General features: G+C 39.0%; 1 protein-coding gene across 4 annotated transcripts in view; it reads right to left on the bottom strand.

The window, feature by feature from the left end:
* Window positions 1-14,530, bottom strand: part of COBL (cordon-bleu WH2 repeat protein) — a 164,007-nt gene that overhangs the window by 92,444 nt on the left and 57,033 nt on the right. For 2 of the 4 annotated variants that reach the window (XM_082306391.1, XM_082306392.1), the window contains 2 exons: window positions 13,190-13,284; window positions 9,693-9,776 (listed from right to left, as the gene is read on the bottom strand). In XM_082306391.1, coding sequence (XP_082162517.1) covers window positions 9,693-9,776; window positions 13,190-13,284 — 179 coding nt within the window. The remainder of the gene's footprint in view (window positions 1-9,692; window positions 9,777-13,189; window positions 13,285-14,530) is intronic. The other 2 variants (XM_082306393.1, XM_082306394.1) reach the window with 1 other exon arrangement.

Genomic DNA, 14,530 nt, shown 5'->3' with positions numbered 1-14,530 from the left:
GAGGCTGGAAAAGAACCAAATCCTATTAGTGCTCATGCCTCAGAAATTGTTTGCAAAAGAAAAGAAATTATACCTCAAGTGGTGTTCAAAATCTTCACTGTATCTAAAATCTACATATGCTAATAGGATATTTTAGGCTAATATAATAAATCTATGGTTACATGTGATTCAGATTATGCCACTACAAAAACAGGTGTTACTGTCTGAAAAAAATTTCCATTGTATATTAGAAATATGGAGTCAATGACATACAATTAGCCATTTCTGATTTCATTTAGTAAAGGGCATTGGCATAAATACACACTAATCCTTTCATTACAGTAGTTACATTTGGAAAGCTTTACAAGAAATATTTTGGATATCCATCATTAAATCAAACAGAAATGTACTTTGCAGTGCAATTAATAATTCCCTGACTCATTCCCAGACCATCCCAAAGTTAAGCACAAAAAAATTCTTATGTACACAGAAATATGTGAAAGATTTTTTTTAAGGAACTACACCTCTGCTCATCCAATTGCAGAAAAGCCTGATCCCGGGATAAACTTTGCTTTAAAGGTGGTACTTTCCACACCACTGCATGCTTGCCAGTTACACTAAGAACTATGCTGAATAAATTATGACCGAATATGAATTACAAGGCTATTATACACTATTAAGGGGCTCTGGTAATATTAAATACCAAAGAAGCAAACCCTGAGCGGTTGAGATGTCACTAGAAAAAATCTCAAATGGAATTTAAGTTTGTCTTTGGGTTTTTTTTAATGTCCTTTTATTAATGCAAATTAAAAGCCATTGGTCTTATTAGCTGTTGCTTTATTCTATTTTTTCCAGTGAGTTAACTTCAGAACTTTTCAGTGAAATCAGTAACAAAAGATGAATCAGACATAAAAGGATTTGGGTGGTTAAGGGTGTGTCACCAGGTCTTAATTAAACATCCGAGGGAGATATCTGAGCCAACTTACTCCAGACTGACTGGGTACATCCACAGGATAGAGAACGATGCCATGCAGCCCAGGTCTGGAAGCTGAATTGCCTCACACTAACCTAACTTACCGTGCGCCTGTGAGGTTTGGCCTGCCTAACTCACGCCACTTTGTGCTTTCCCTTCAATAAGCCTGCCACATACCCTTCTGATGTGCTTACTCCCATTTTGGTGCCTGAATTCTGCTTCTGGGCGTGCTGAGCGTGAAAACTGCTGAGAAACTACGCTTCCAACCTCCTGCCTAAACTCCATCAGGACCCATGACACTGGCAAATCTCTCCATCGTCATGACCCAAGGCGCTTGATCCAATAGGTGCGCTTAAAGCACCACTAAGAAACCTGGCTCCACAAATCAACGTAACTGCTAGAAGCAGCAGCTATGGTTATTTCTCTCCTGTCTTGTCCTCCCCCTCTGCCCCAAGTTCAATGATTCAGTAAGAATATGGCAAATCCAGGTTCAAAACCTTCTTCTAGTTGAGAAAAAACAAACTTCCCCCTCCCGTGAGCAGAGTGAGATTATTCTCTGTTCAAGGACATGAATACGAGTTTAGCTAGAAAGAGACTGGGATTAGGGCACTCTGGGCAGGGAGCAAGAGCCATTTGGCTCCTCCAGTTCTAGCTTCAGCGACTACTTATTTGCTGGATCTAACATCTGCTTAGCATAAAACACAGAAAAACATCTCTGGCGCTGGCACTGGAACCCAGAGCTGCCACCGCACTTAAGTTATTTCGTTACTGGTCTGAATAGTTAAGCTTGCTCTTGCTCTCTCTTTCTGAGTCACTGAATATTTGGGTATTTTTACAAAAGGGCGCTTCCCACATCAAGAATACCTCATAGCTTTGTTCCAGGCACTCTCCAGTCCAGCAAGTATTTTGGTTTTCTTTGCAAAGGAGGAAATAATTCTCTCAATAATGGTCCTGAGAGAGATAGAAGATTGGCTGGTATCTCTAAAGGCAGAGAAGGGAACTGAACTTAGCTCTCTCACATTTTGGCTAACAGTGGTAGCTGGTAAGCTTTTAGATTAAAAGCTTTAAATACCTAAATCTAGCAGCTGACTCAAGGTTTCAATCCTGAGCAGAGGCAGGCAGCAGGCACAGAAGGTGGACAGAGTTTAACGTGCAACTCCTGCTGTGCATGTTTCAGTGGCTTCAAAACTTAGGAAATCTGACTGGGATGCTCTGATCCGGTGTCCAACAGAAGCCCGCCCTGCCGGGTATTTAGAACAGGCACTGCCAGGCATAGTTGTGCCCTGCTCCTTTTGTAGATATGGCCCTATTCAAGCCCTTTCAATTCAACTTGATCCATTTCTCTCTGTTCATCTCCAAATGTTTCTTGAGAATATTTCCTTAAGAATGTCCTGCAAAAACCACTGCAGGAACTGAAGCTTCTGAGTTGCCTTTTTAAAAGCAACAACTTGAATGCAACACATTGTGATGATTTTACTCTGAACCATGCGATTTTATGTAAAGATGCAGGTTCTGGCAACCAATGACTACGTGATAATCTTTCGTTTTAATAAAACCTTCATGGTAAAAAAAAAAAACTTTTAGAAAATTTTTAGAAATGTGACCTCTACAAACCTAATGCTCACAAGCCAAATGGAGAGAAGGGAAGTCCACCCTAAATGATTTGTTTTCAAATCTCATCATCTTAAGCCACTTTTGTGTGGTAAAGGCAAGAGCTGACAAGTGCTTTTGAATGCATGAAATTGGCAATCTTGTGGTAGTACAAGCTAAGCAGCACAGACAGAACAGGGGTCAGCCGACATGTCTCTTCACCAGATACTGTTTTTAATAGCTCGTAACTTTACCAGGCTTTAACCATAGATGCTGAGACTTCCCATTCCAGGTGTCTGCCTCAGGCTTTTTTTTTTTTTTTTTTTTTTTTTTTGAGCCAGAGTAGTTCAGCTGGTTCTAAGATTATATATATATTTTTTTTTTACACTAACTCCAAGGACCTTTTCTTTGAAGAGGTCTAGTAACACCATGCTTTGGAGCAAGAACTTGAAGTCTGGTGGCAGGCAGCCACTGTTTCAAGCTCTTGCCTTCTGCTATTACATACTGTAAGAAAAATCTAAAGATATTATATTATGTAAAAGTATCTATGATTCACATGAACGAAGACAGTTAATATCAGCAGCCATAATCTCACTGAAAGGCAGCTCCACAGTTCACCTAATCTATCCCTCTGCTCCAAGACAGAATCAAGTATGCGTAGCTCATCCTCTAGACATTTTTGGAGGTTTTACAGATTAGGTGATGATACAGATTTCACAGTGCCTTTAATAACCTGCTCCCTTGTGAAATTTCCCTGTAGTCAGATTTTTTTTCCTTTAATATCTAAGTGAAATTTTCATTGCTATATATAAAGCACATTACTTCTTGTCCTGCCCTCAGTAGACAAGGAGAAAGAAGGCTGATCACTGTCATCTTTGCTACCTATTGCAATTCTCTGAATGCCAGTCACAAGCCAGTTGCTCTGGCAAACCTTTCTTCTTACCAAGGAAACAATAAAATGATTTTTGTTTTCAGAGAGTATCACAGGATATAAAAATAAAACTAACTCTACTGTGATGGTGAACCTTACCCTGAGATATCTGGTATTTAATAAATCTATTTTTCTTCTAATTATGTAAACAGTTGCACAAATGAAAACATTTGTAACTATACTATATCTTCCTTGGTGTCACCCTCCGGCATCTAACTACTGGCTCACAGGCACCCTGTAACAGAACACTGGTAGGGACAGACCACTCTGCTGGAGTATCTAGACAATTCTCCATACTCAGTTTGTTGAGTTTTATGTTCTGCAAGCAAACTCAGCAAACTAAGCAAAATTGTTTCAAGGCCAGATCACAATTTATGCCTTTGACAGCGTACATAGACAGCTCTAAGTGTATAAAATGCAACAGAACTATTCCAGGATTTGACCCTGCTAGTACAAATAAACACACATAACCAACATCATCCTAAGCATTGTCAGGAGACCAAGAAGCAAGAACATGAGAACAGAAATGTAAAGTGAATGTGATTGTCACACAAGGAAATATTAGAAGTAGATGGCTGTTAACTTCCATTTAGATGACATGGGCAGTATTCTCATTCCTACTGCCCTATACAGTACCTGGCCACATGAGATGAAATCCTTGACAGTAGTCGGCATTAACCAATCATCTGGGACCTGACATGGTTGAAGAGAAATCACATTTCCATCACTTTTGCATAACTCTACTTCATCCCTCTTCCAACCACTTCTGAACTGGGAAAGCATATCATGAATGATATAACTCCTGCCATCAACGAGGGCATAAAAGTTAGAGTACATTAAGAACAAACAAGGCCCTGAAAAAGTAAATAATATTTTTTTTAAAAGCCTTTATAGGAAAAATAGCTGTTTCCATCATTTAAGAAGTGATTACCAAGGTTACTAATGCACTAGAAGTCCTGATGAGTTTTTCAAAACATTAGCACAGTATTTTTCTTTTGGAACATGATCTTGCAATTATACAGGTACTACGAAATAAAAAACCCACACACATATCCTAAGTGTATCTGATAACTGTTTGGAATTTAAAAAGACATTGTTTTTCCCTGATAATTTTGCTTAAGAACATATATAATAATAAGCATGACAGATTCATTAAGCAGGGAACTACTGGACTATCTGCTTCATTTAGGTTCACTGATTCTGTTGAGTAATACCTATATTCAGACATCCACTGAAGACTAGATTTTTTAAAAACGGTCCTGATTAAAATCCTCTAACATTGCTCTGCTGAAGCCCTGTTTGAACTAGAGAAACCTCGCGTGATTAGACTTTGTGCTGAAGTTTCAAATCCTCTGATAAGTGTCCCTAGCTGTACTTCTAAATATTTTTTCCCAAGCTGATTTATTACATAAACAAATTCCACATCAGAGATACACGTCGTTCAGCACTTGGGATGTGTTTTTTCGCTCTTGATTTATGAAAGCACGAAGGCCCCAAAAATAAAGCCAGCTAATTTTAGTACTGCGTTCCAAATATCAGGTTTCATCTTGATCAACCGTTTATGTGAGGACAGTGACACCAAGCGGCAGAGATTACTTAAACGCCTTCTCTTCCCCCAGCTGTGCTGAATTCTAGCTCTAGCTGTCTGTCTTTGCCACACAAAAAGAGGAATATGGTTAACTGTGCTGCAACTTCCAAGTTCTTTATTTGTATGTTTTATTTATACACCAGTGTATTTCAATAGTATTTGATTTGTGAGAAGTTAACCTGGATACAAAGTTCATCTGCTTAGCACAAAACTGGAACAGATTAAGAGAAAAGGGAAGGGAACTACAGGCCAGTCAGTCTCACCTCTGTGCCCAGCAAGATCATGGAGCAGATCCTCCTGGAAACTATGCTAAGGCACATGGAAAATAAGGAGGTGATTGGTGACAGCCAGCGTGGCTTCACTAAGGGCAAATTGTGCCTGACAAATTTGGTAGCCTTCTACGACGGGGCTACAGCGTTGGTGGATAAGGAAAGAGCAACAGATGTGATCTACCTGGACTTGTGCAAAGCATTTGACACTGTCCTGCATGACATCCTTGTCTCTAAATTGGAGAGACATGGATTTGATGGATGGGCCACTCAGCAGATAAGGAATTGGCTGGATGGTTGCACTCAAAGAGTCGCGGTCAACGGCTTGATGTCCAAGTGGAGACCAGTGAGGAGCCGTGTTCCTCAGGGGTTGGTATTGGGACCGGCACTGTTTAACATCTTTGTTGGCGACATGGACAGTGGGATTGAGTGCACCCTCAGCAAGTTTGCCAACGACACCAAGCTGTGTGGTATGGTCAACATGCTGGAGGGAAGGGATGCCATCCACAGGGACCTTGACAGGCTTGAGAAGTGAGCCCGTGTGAACTTCAAGTTCAAAAAGGCTGAGTGCAAGGTCCTGCACCTGGGTTGGGGCAATCCCAAGCACAAACACAGGATGGGTGGAGAATGGATTGAGAGCAGCTCTGCCAAGAAGGACTTAGGGGTGTTGGTTGATGAGAAGCTTAACATAACTTGGCAATGTGTGCTTGCAGCCCAGAAAGCCAACCATATCCTGGGCTGCATCAAAAGATGTGTGGCCAGCAGGTCAAGGGAAGTGATTCTCCCCCTCTACTCTGCTCTCGTGAGGCCCTACCTGGAGTATTGTGTTCAGCTCTGGGGGGCCCAACATAAAAAGGACATGGACCTGTTGGAGCGAGTCCAGAGGAGGGACACAAAGATGCTCAGAGGACTGGAGCACTTCTCCTATGAGGACAGGCTGAGAGAGTTGGGGTTGTTCAGCATGGAGAAGAGAAGGCTCCAGGGAGACCTTATAGAAGCCTTCAGTATCTGAAGGGGGCCTACAAGAAAGCTGGAGAGGGATTTTTTTACAAGGGCATGTAGTGACAGGACAAGGGGTAATGGCTTCAAACTGAAAGGGGGTAGATTTAGATTAGCTATAAGGAAGAAATTCTTCACTGTGAGGGTGGTGAGGCACTGGAAGAGGTTGCCCAGAGAAGTTGTGGATGCCACCTCCCTCGAAGTGTTCAAGGCCAGGCTGGATGGGGCTTTGAGCAACCTGGTCTAGTGGAAGGTGCCCCTGCCCATGGCAGGGGGGTTGGAACCAGATGATCTTTAAGGTCTCTTCAACCCAAATCATTCTATGATTCCATAACTCTATGAAAGATTTCTGCTTCATTTACAATACGCCGTTAGATTTCAGATCCTTTATTGACGTGTGGTATAATGAACTGCTGCACTCTGAGAACTGTCATGGAGAATTCTTTTCTTGCATTTTTACAGTCTCTCTCTAAGGTGTTAACAAATTCTTCTTTTTTTTGCCTGTATTTTTGCTGATACTGTAAACAAATGTCCTTTCACCTCAAGCATAAATGTTGACTTTCCCATCTTGACTTGAAAATCTGCTTCCTCATCAACAATCCAAAGTATTTTTAGAAGCATTAAAAATTCCAATAATAATCAGATAAATATGGCACTGACAATGGTTTGGTGGTTAAAAAGTGAATATAACATGTGCTTGAATAAATACTAAGGATCTCTTATTTCTTACACCTTTATTCCATTCCTTCATATTGCCCAGCTTTAAAAAAAAAAAAAAAAAGAAATCAATACCCAGAATAGAATCACTACTTTTTCTACAATTCAGTGCACATCACCACCACATAATAGTGAGAAAAGGATTTAAACTAAGCATACCAAAGTTTATGCCCTTACCTCAGTAGCACTTCATGAATTGCCTGTTTCTTTACAGGCAAGAAAAATTTCCTGATCCAGTGTATCTCCTGGCACTATGCTGAAGGCAATGGCAAACTATTTTCCTTTCAGAAATAAATCTGAAACTTTGGCTTTGATTCCTGCACAGCAATGCAAAATACTTTCAAGATGACCCAGAACAATAACAGAAAGCAGACCTGAGGAAACTGCAAAAGAGGAAGCCTCTACTGGATGACATTTTGCCAGAAGTCCTATCTTAGCTCAACGAAATTTCTATGTAATGAGCTCTAAATGTGTATTTCACATATATGGCTATGTAAGATACCACTTATTTTGAATAAGGATACTCAGTTCCACTGGAGTAAATAAGTGAGGATATCTTTTGAGCAAGTAGAATAAAGAATTACTCAGAATGATCGAGGGTCTCAAAGTCTAGCCCATAAGGAATTGCTAAGATGAATTTTAAAAAGTATAAAGTGCTTGCATTGACATTTCCACTTGACTTTTATCTTAATACAAGTTATTTATGCCAATTATCTATGCCAAGTTTACAGTATTTTAGAATTTTTCACCTGTCACAATTGTTGACCATTTTCTTGAAGCCCATCTAGCCTGTTCAAAGGATGGACCTGTGCTGCTGAGTGGATCTGTTAGACTTATTTTATACATCTTCTGCAAGCTTTAACAGAATAGTACCAAATTAAATGGAACTATGTCAATACATTCATTATAGTATGTACTTATGTCTTAGCAGGATCGGTGCTCACACAAATACAGGTGTCAAGCAAAAAGTGAAAGACATAAACACTGATCAATGGCTACATTGTTCGTGAAGAGTAGTTGCTCTTAAGAGGAAAGGGGGGGGGGAAATCAAACCCCTCACACGTTCATGTAACTGAATAAAAAGAAAACATTTTTACCCCTTCAAGACCCCTTTGCTCCCTATCACCTGTGCCTTTAGAAGACAAAGTTACATATCCAAGATAGTTTTGGAAACTTTTTTTCATCAATGTCAAAGGGGGGGAAAAAAAAAAAAAAAAATCTTCATTTATGATTTGCCCTATAAGATTTCCTACAAAAATAAATTAAGAGATGTCTCTTCTGAGGAAAGCGCCACACACTACTGTAAAAGACAGTTCAGAGTATCTGAACTACCTGCATATCCTCACTTGGAATCCCTTCCCTTCCTCCTCCTCCTCTTCTAGTACTTAGGTATCAAGATATTGAGATTAATGTATAATGGCAGTGAATACAAACCACAAGGTGATTTTATTTTGGCAGAGCTTGTGATGTTTTTTCTATAGTTTTACCCAGTATATTTCAATTACCCACATCACCCTCTACTAGGACTTTATAACAGTGCTCTCTCACTAAAACATTCACCTTTATAGTGTTACCCAGATTTTTAGTGTCATAAGCAGCTTTCCTATTTCAGTACTCTTTCATTACAAAGTCTTCACAGCTTTGCACAGTTAAGTGTTTTTTTAACCTCACAGCCAATCACTTCTCCATCTATTTCTCCCTTTTGACTTCTTTTATATTATCCTTTTTATCTGGGATTTGTTCTCTTACTCCTCCATTTTTTCCACAATTTTCTGTCACCCTTCTCTGTGGCTAGTGAGCTGTACATTTTGCGGATCAGCACTCCTTTTCCAAATACGTGTTTGAGGAAAGGGGATTCACAGCTGAACCTCGCATTTCAGGCTTCTATCATGTCTCAAGAGAGTCTTCTCCAGGTTTTGAAAATATGGTAACAAAAAGCCAAATAATTTAAAAAAGCAACAAAAAGACACGTCATTTATTATGATTGCTGATCCACGAGAATAGCCTTACAAAAATATTTAGGATTCACACTTCCTAATTAGATACCTAAATCCTCATAATTTAGTAGTCTGTCAGGCACTTAAAAACCTTTCTAAATGTGGTTCCCAGGATTTTAGTACCCCAAACCCTGCTGAAGTACTTAACAAAAATCCTTTCTGTTATTCCCAATGTTTAAAACAAAAGTACTCTCCACCCTCAAGCTACAAACAAATGGAATGCTGCCATGCTGCAGAAGACATGTGAAGGGATAAAAATGAGAGGTGTGGTTTTATAAGAAAAAAGCCCCCTCTAAATGTCACTGATAAGGCAAACATACTCTTGCATCATGCAGTACTGTCACTGTCTTACAGTCACAACACCTATGTCCTTGGTTAAAGCACTTTTTGGTCACAACTGCTTAGAATGTAACTTTGAAAGAAACTTTTTTTTATAGTGAAGCTAGCAAGTTTCATTTGAAGACAGTGCATTGCATTTTAACTTCATCAAGATGCGTGAACTGTGCACTCACATAACTAAGCCTGCTAAGAAGTAACCTGTTTCTACTTCTACTTGGCTAAGCATCAGGAATAGCAGTGGTTTCTGGTTATTCAAACTGCAGGATCTAATAGGAATGCAACAGCATCTACAAGCCACGTTAGTACTTACATCCAAGCTTCCTTCACTTGTAGATGCAGAACTAAAAACATCCTCCTCACCACAATCTTTGTTCATCCTCAAGTATTCTTCTGTCTGCAACACAAACAAGTATCCTACACAGCAGCAGCAAAGGAAACAAAACAGCAAAAACATGCCAGAGCAAAGCATCAAACCTCATCACAGAACCAAGACAAACTGTCTCAGTAGTACTGGACCTGATTGCTGAGAAACCGAAGTAGTCTGCAAAATTCCTCTGATCTAGGCAAGAAATCCATTAGCAGAAAGATTTAAGAACAAGAATATAAAGAAACAGAACAATTCTTGGGCAAGGAGGAAAACAGGTAGTAAGCAACTCCTGTAGCACCAGGGATCAGACTGCAAGTCTCTGCTATACCCACAGACACGGGGTAACAAGCAGAGAACTTCTTCCCTGCCACTTGTCAATGACAGGACTGTTTCTGCGCGCTAGCGTACACCCTACTTAAGCCTAGATCCCATGATTGTCTGCACAGGACCTCTGCTCTCCTGGATTGCTTAGCAGTGCCAATTTGACCTGGATTTAGCCTCAGGCACATGACTACATTTTACACAAAAAGATATGGAGTTCATGCCACCTTTATGTTTTTTATGCCAGCTGCAGGAGAACAGAGGGTAACTGATCCAGCACAAAATTAGAATGGAGAGAACAAGATGATACCTGATCTGGCATTAAGCCTGCCAGTACAAAGTTAACCAAAGAAATGCTTTCAACAAACTTGTATTAACCATGAGATTAGGACTCTGCTTTCATTCTGTGTCATGGTGTTTTTAATATAGCAGAAAGTTTTTTTCAAAAAGTTAGATCTAGTGTATTGCCATACCACAATTATTGCTTTTGGTGAGCTAGCTGAGAAAGAAAGCATGTGTGTGGGCATGGAAATCTGAGCATAGGCCTGTAGTGTGCAGTGACACCTGATCCAGGACAATTTGCAACACAGGCTAATACTCTTCTTCCCTTGCAGTAGAAATTGCCTTCCCCTTGTAAATGCCTGCAACTGTGCAGCACTACTACTGTGCAAGATTTTGGACAATACTTGCTACCAACTAGTTCTAAAATACAGGCTATGTATGAGCACATACATACATACATACACACACAGAGAATTCACTGCAAATCATAATGCAAACAAAGAAAAAATAAAACAAATAAGCAGAACCAACTTAAGTCTTGTGGAGGAGTAAGAACATAAGAATAACTGTGAAGAGCAGAGTTTAGGAATACTGGGCCTTTGATTCCAGTGCCCTGAAATCACAAGGCATCTCATCATATAATCCCTTCATAAACCTACCAAATCCTTTCTTAAGAGAACTTAATTAATTTGCTCTCATCCTGCTAGCTAAGTTTGTTCAGTAGTTTCACTGCTGTTTTGGCTAGAAATCTTCCACAACAGCAAGCCAGATGTATTATGGCCAGTTAACACCTGCTTGCTCTGGTGCTGTGCTATTCTTCAGTTCTCAGTAATTCTTCCATCTATTTGGGTTCAAAACTCCTAGAGGTTTGTACTGAAAAGGCAACAAGGACTTCCTTTCTGGACTAAACAAAGTGGTTGTTTTAGTTTCTTTTCCTACAGAGTATCTGTAATTTGAAAGTAAGAGTCCAATAAAAAAATGACCAGGAAAAGTCAATTAACTTGTCAGAGCCAGCAGCAAGAAAGACTTACACCTTTACCTCAGGTTTAGAAGCTGTTTCTCATACTTCTTTGTACAGTTCCTACTTTTTTCCACATCAAATACTACTTGTAACTTGTTAATCGATCCTCAATATCCTTAGCATCTATTAAAATGTGTGTTTTAAAAACCCTCAGAGTGTCACCTCCTATGTCTCTGATTAACAAGCATGAGGAAGAGAACAGAAAAAGAGAGGAGTTCGCAGTCTGGGGATGCTCATCCCAAACTCAGCTGTGAGAAACCCACTGCAGTAACCACAGAATTGGGATGCTTCATAGCAACTTTTTCTAAGGTTGTAAATGTTTTACAAGTTAAATCTGAGCTGTTTCAGGAGGTAGAACTCCAAGAGCACACACTTCATTACGAAGTTCAGGACAATGGAATCAGAGGACAAACTATAATGCAGAAACTGCGTGCTGTAATATATTTGGTTCTTCCAGAGGAACTACAGCCCTGCAGCGTGCTCTACAGAGGCTCAAGCTGAGCTCCCTTGTATACTCGATTCTTCCAGGCAGACACAGCATAATTGCTCCAGTTATGCTTTTGTTCCCGTCTAAATGGGAAATATTTTCTTACGGAGGATAAACACTCTGAAAGTGACTGACTTCCTATCTCATAAAATACAGTTTCCATGTGTCCTTTTAAGATGTTAAGAATAGCCCAGCATCCATGACAGATGAGATTTTTCAACACAGTAATTCTCAGTGTCCATAAAGGAAGCTATTGCCCAGCAAAAGCACTGCAAATTTGATCATAACCAAAAGGGCAGAGAACTAATAAAGATTTTGGAAAGCTTTCACAGTTTTAAAAACAGAAGACTGGAAGGGTAAGTGAAACACCGGTCCATTAACTAGCATATGTTTCTTAGTATCAGTTAATCAAGACACACATTTTATGATTTCATTGCAAAAGCCTTGGAGGGCTTTTTAAACCAGAGAAAAGAAAGTTCTCTTTTTGCTCTGACACCCCAGAGTATTAAATACTTTATAATCAAAATCAGTTGATATTTGAAGAGAAGGACGCAAAAAGGATGACGTTAAAAGCCCAGTATTTTTTATATGTTCTTGAGTTAGAAAGTTTTTCTGTATTTAATTTCTGTGATGAATGACAAATTTTTCATAAAGGCATCTCAACAGAAGAAAAGTATTCTATATGAAATTTCTTTTTTAATTTTTCCAGCTCAGGATTAAAAACAAAGTTAAAAATGCCTAACATGCACCCTAGCAGATACTGATCCTTCAGTTCATTATTCCGTTTAGCACTGCAAGTTATTTCTTCTACACCTGATTCATTGGTTTTACAGACTTGGTGATGGCAATCACATGACTGCACAGAGCTTCCTAAAGATATAAATGCTTTAAAACAGATTATCACCCATACACAGAAGAGTTAATAAGACACTTCTCCTTGATATCTTAATGTATTCTATATTACATCAGTTCTTTCATAAATGCATTTTGTAATCTGAGCACTACTAATAAGTGAACATAAGTTGCTTGAAGCTACTGTTACTTTGTTAACACCTACTGAACCCACAGCATTAAAAAAAAAATTAAAAAAAAAAATTAAATGGTCAACATGCCTTACTCCTTCAATTAGCAGCTGGTATCTCCATCAGGCTGCACTGATTTAGCAGATGCATGAACTATGTTTACAGATTACTCCTTGGAAGAAGAAAAAAAAAAAAAGAAAGAAAGAAAAACCAAAAAACCCCAAACAAACACCACCACCCACAGACAAAATACATCTGGAAAGAAAACAATTCTCTTTAGTGAGGTAGTACACTGCTGAACACTTACCTTGCTGGTTCTTTTATCAGCTTTAAACAATCCCAGAAGTCTTGTCTTTTCTTTTTCTATTGCATCATTGCTTACTGAAGCCTTTCGACTTGGTTCTGAAACAATTATAATGGAATATTTTTTACACTTCTGAAATAAAGACTCAGAAAATCAGTATTTTAAAACATCCTGGATTAATACTGTATTTTTCTGAGCTGGAGATGTTATGAACTGAATTATCTAAGTAACTGCCAGATCCCACACTTTATTTTTCATCAAACTTTTATTTGTTCTGAGTTTGTTCCAAAATCTAATGGAGGCAAATGCAATAATCTAATAAACTTCAGTAAGTTTTCAATCACAATCTAGTATCCTTATTAAAAGGCAAAACACAAGCAAGTTGCTTAGTCTTTAGAAATGCCTGTTAAAGGTCTCACTTAAAACTCGTGGAGTACTCTAACACCTTAAAAAAAAAAAAACTTTTCAAAAAGAGGATGGTGAATATCTTTGACAATCCACAGGCCTGACTTAAAACAGTGAAGTTAATGGAAAGACTCTCAATGTGGATTTGGATAAAGCCCCATAAAGAGGAAAGAGACCTTTCCCCTGGAAAAAGGGCTCTCCTTAGAACTTAAACCAGCTGGTCAAGGTCATCTTTTCTTGTCTTGGTGTTTTTACTTCAGGTGGGAAGAGAGGCAAGTTTATATGCATTTCAGGCTGTAAGAGCTCAAACATGCATGTCCTCCTTGAACAGCTAAGGAACTGTATGAATTCTCAGACCATTGAATCTCCCTTCATTTTCCCCCACACCAGCCGACCTGGATGAGCAACATGATAAGGTCATGCATTACAGGGAACAACCATTGGTCTGACATTCAATATACAGACTGTAAAGCTCTCACCCTTTTTTTAATGGACACTGCATAATGCTATAAGGATTTCTCCCTCGTTCCAAGCACATCAGAGTATCCCACTAGCACACAAAGTTTAATGTACAGAGAAAACCACCCCTCTCTTGTAAATATTTGCTTTATTTGTTGAATAACAATTAAGAAGCAAATGCAAAATGACTTGTTTGTTGACACAAAATAAAGGTTTACTTCACAAAAAACCCTCTCATCCCAGAACTCCTGTAAACTGATTTGCATTTCACACAAAGCACATGATTTTCACACAGATCACTTTGCATATCAACACTGTCAGGTGTTAGAAGGTGTTAAATACATATAGTAGTTCAAAGCACAGTAGAAGAGCAAAGATGATGAACCCAGAGGAAAACAGGGAGAAACTATCCTTAAGAAAGGCTGCAATTCCACTGCAAAAAAATACAATAATAGAGTAATACCTTTCTCAAATACTAAG

Source organism: Platalea leucorodia (genome assembly GCF_965183815.1).
Source record: "Platalea leucorodia genome assembly, chromosome: 1".
Lineage (NCBI taxonomy): Eukaryota > Metazoa > Chordata > Aves > Pelecaniformes > Threskiornithidae > Platalea > Platalea leucorodia.
This window is presented reverse-complemented; position numbering and strand designations above follow the sequence as displayed.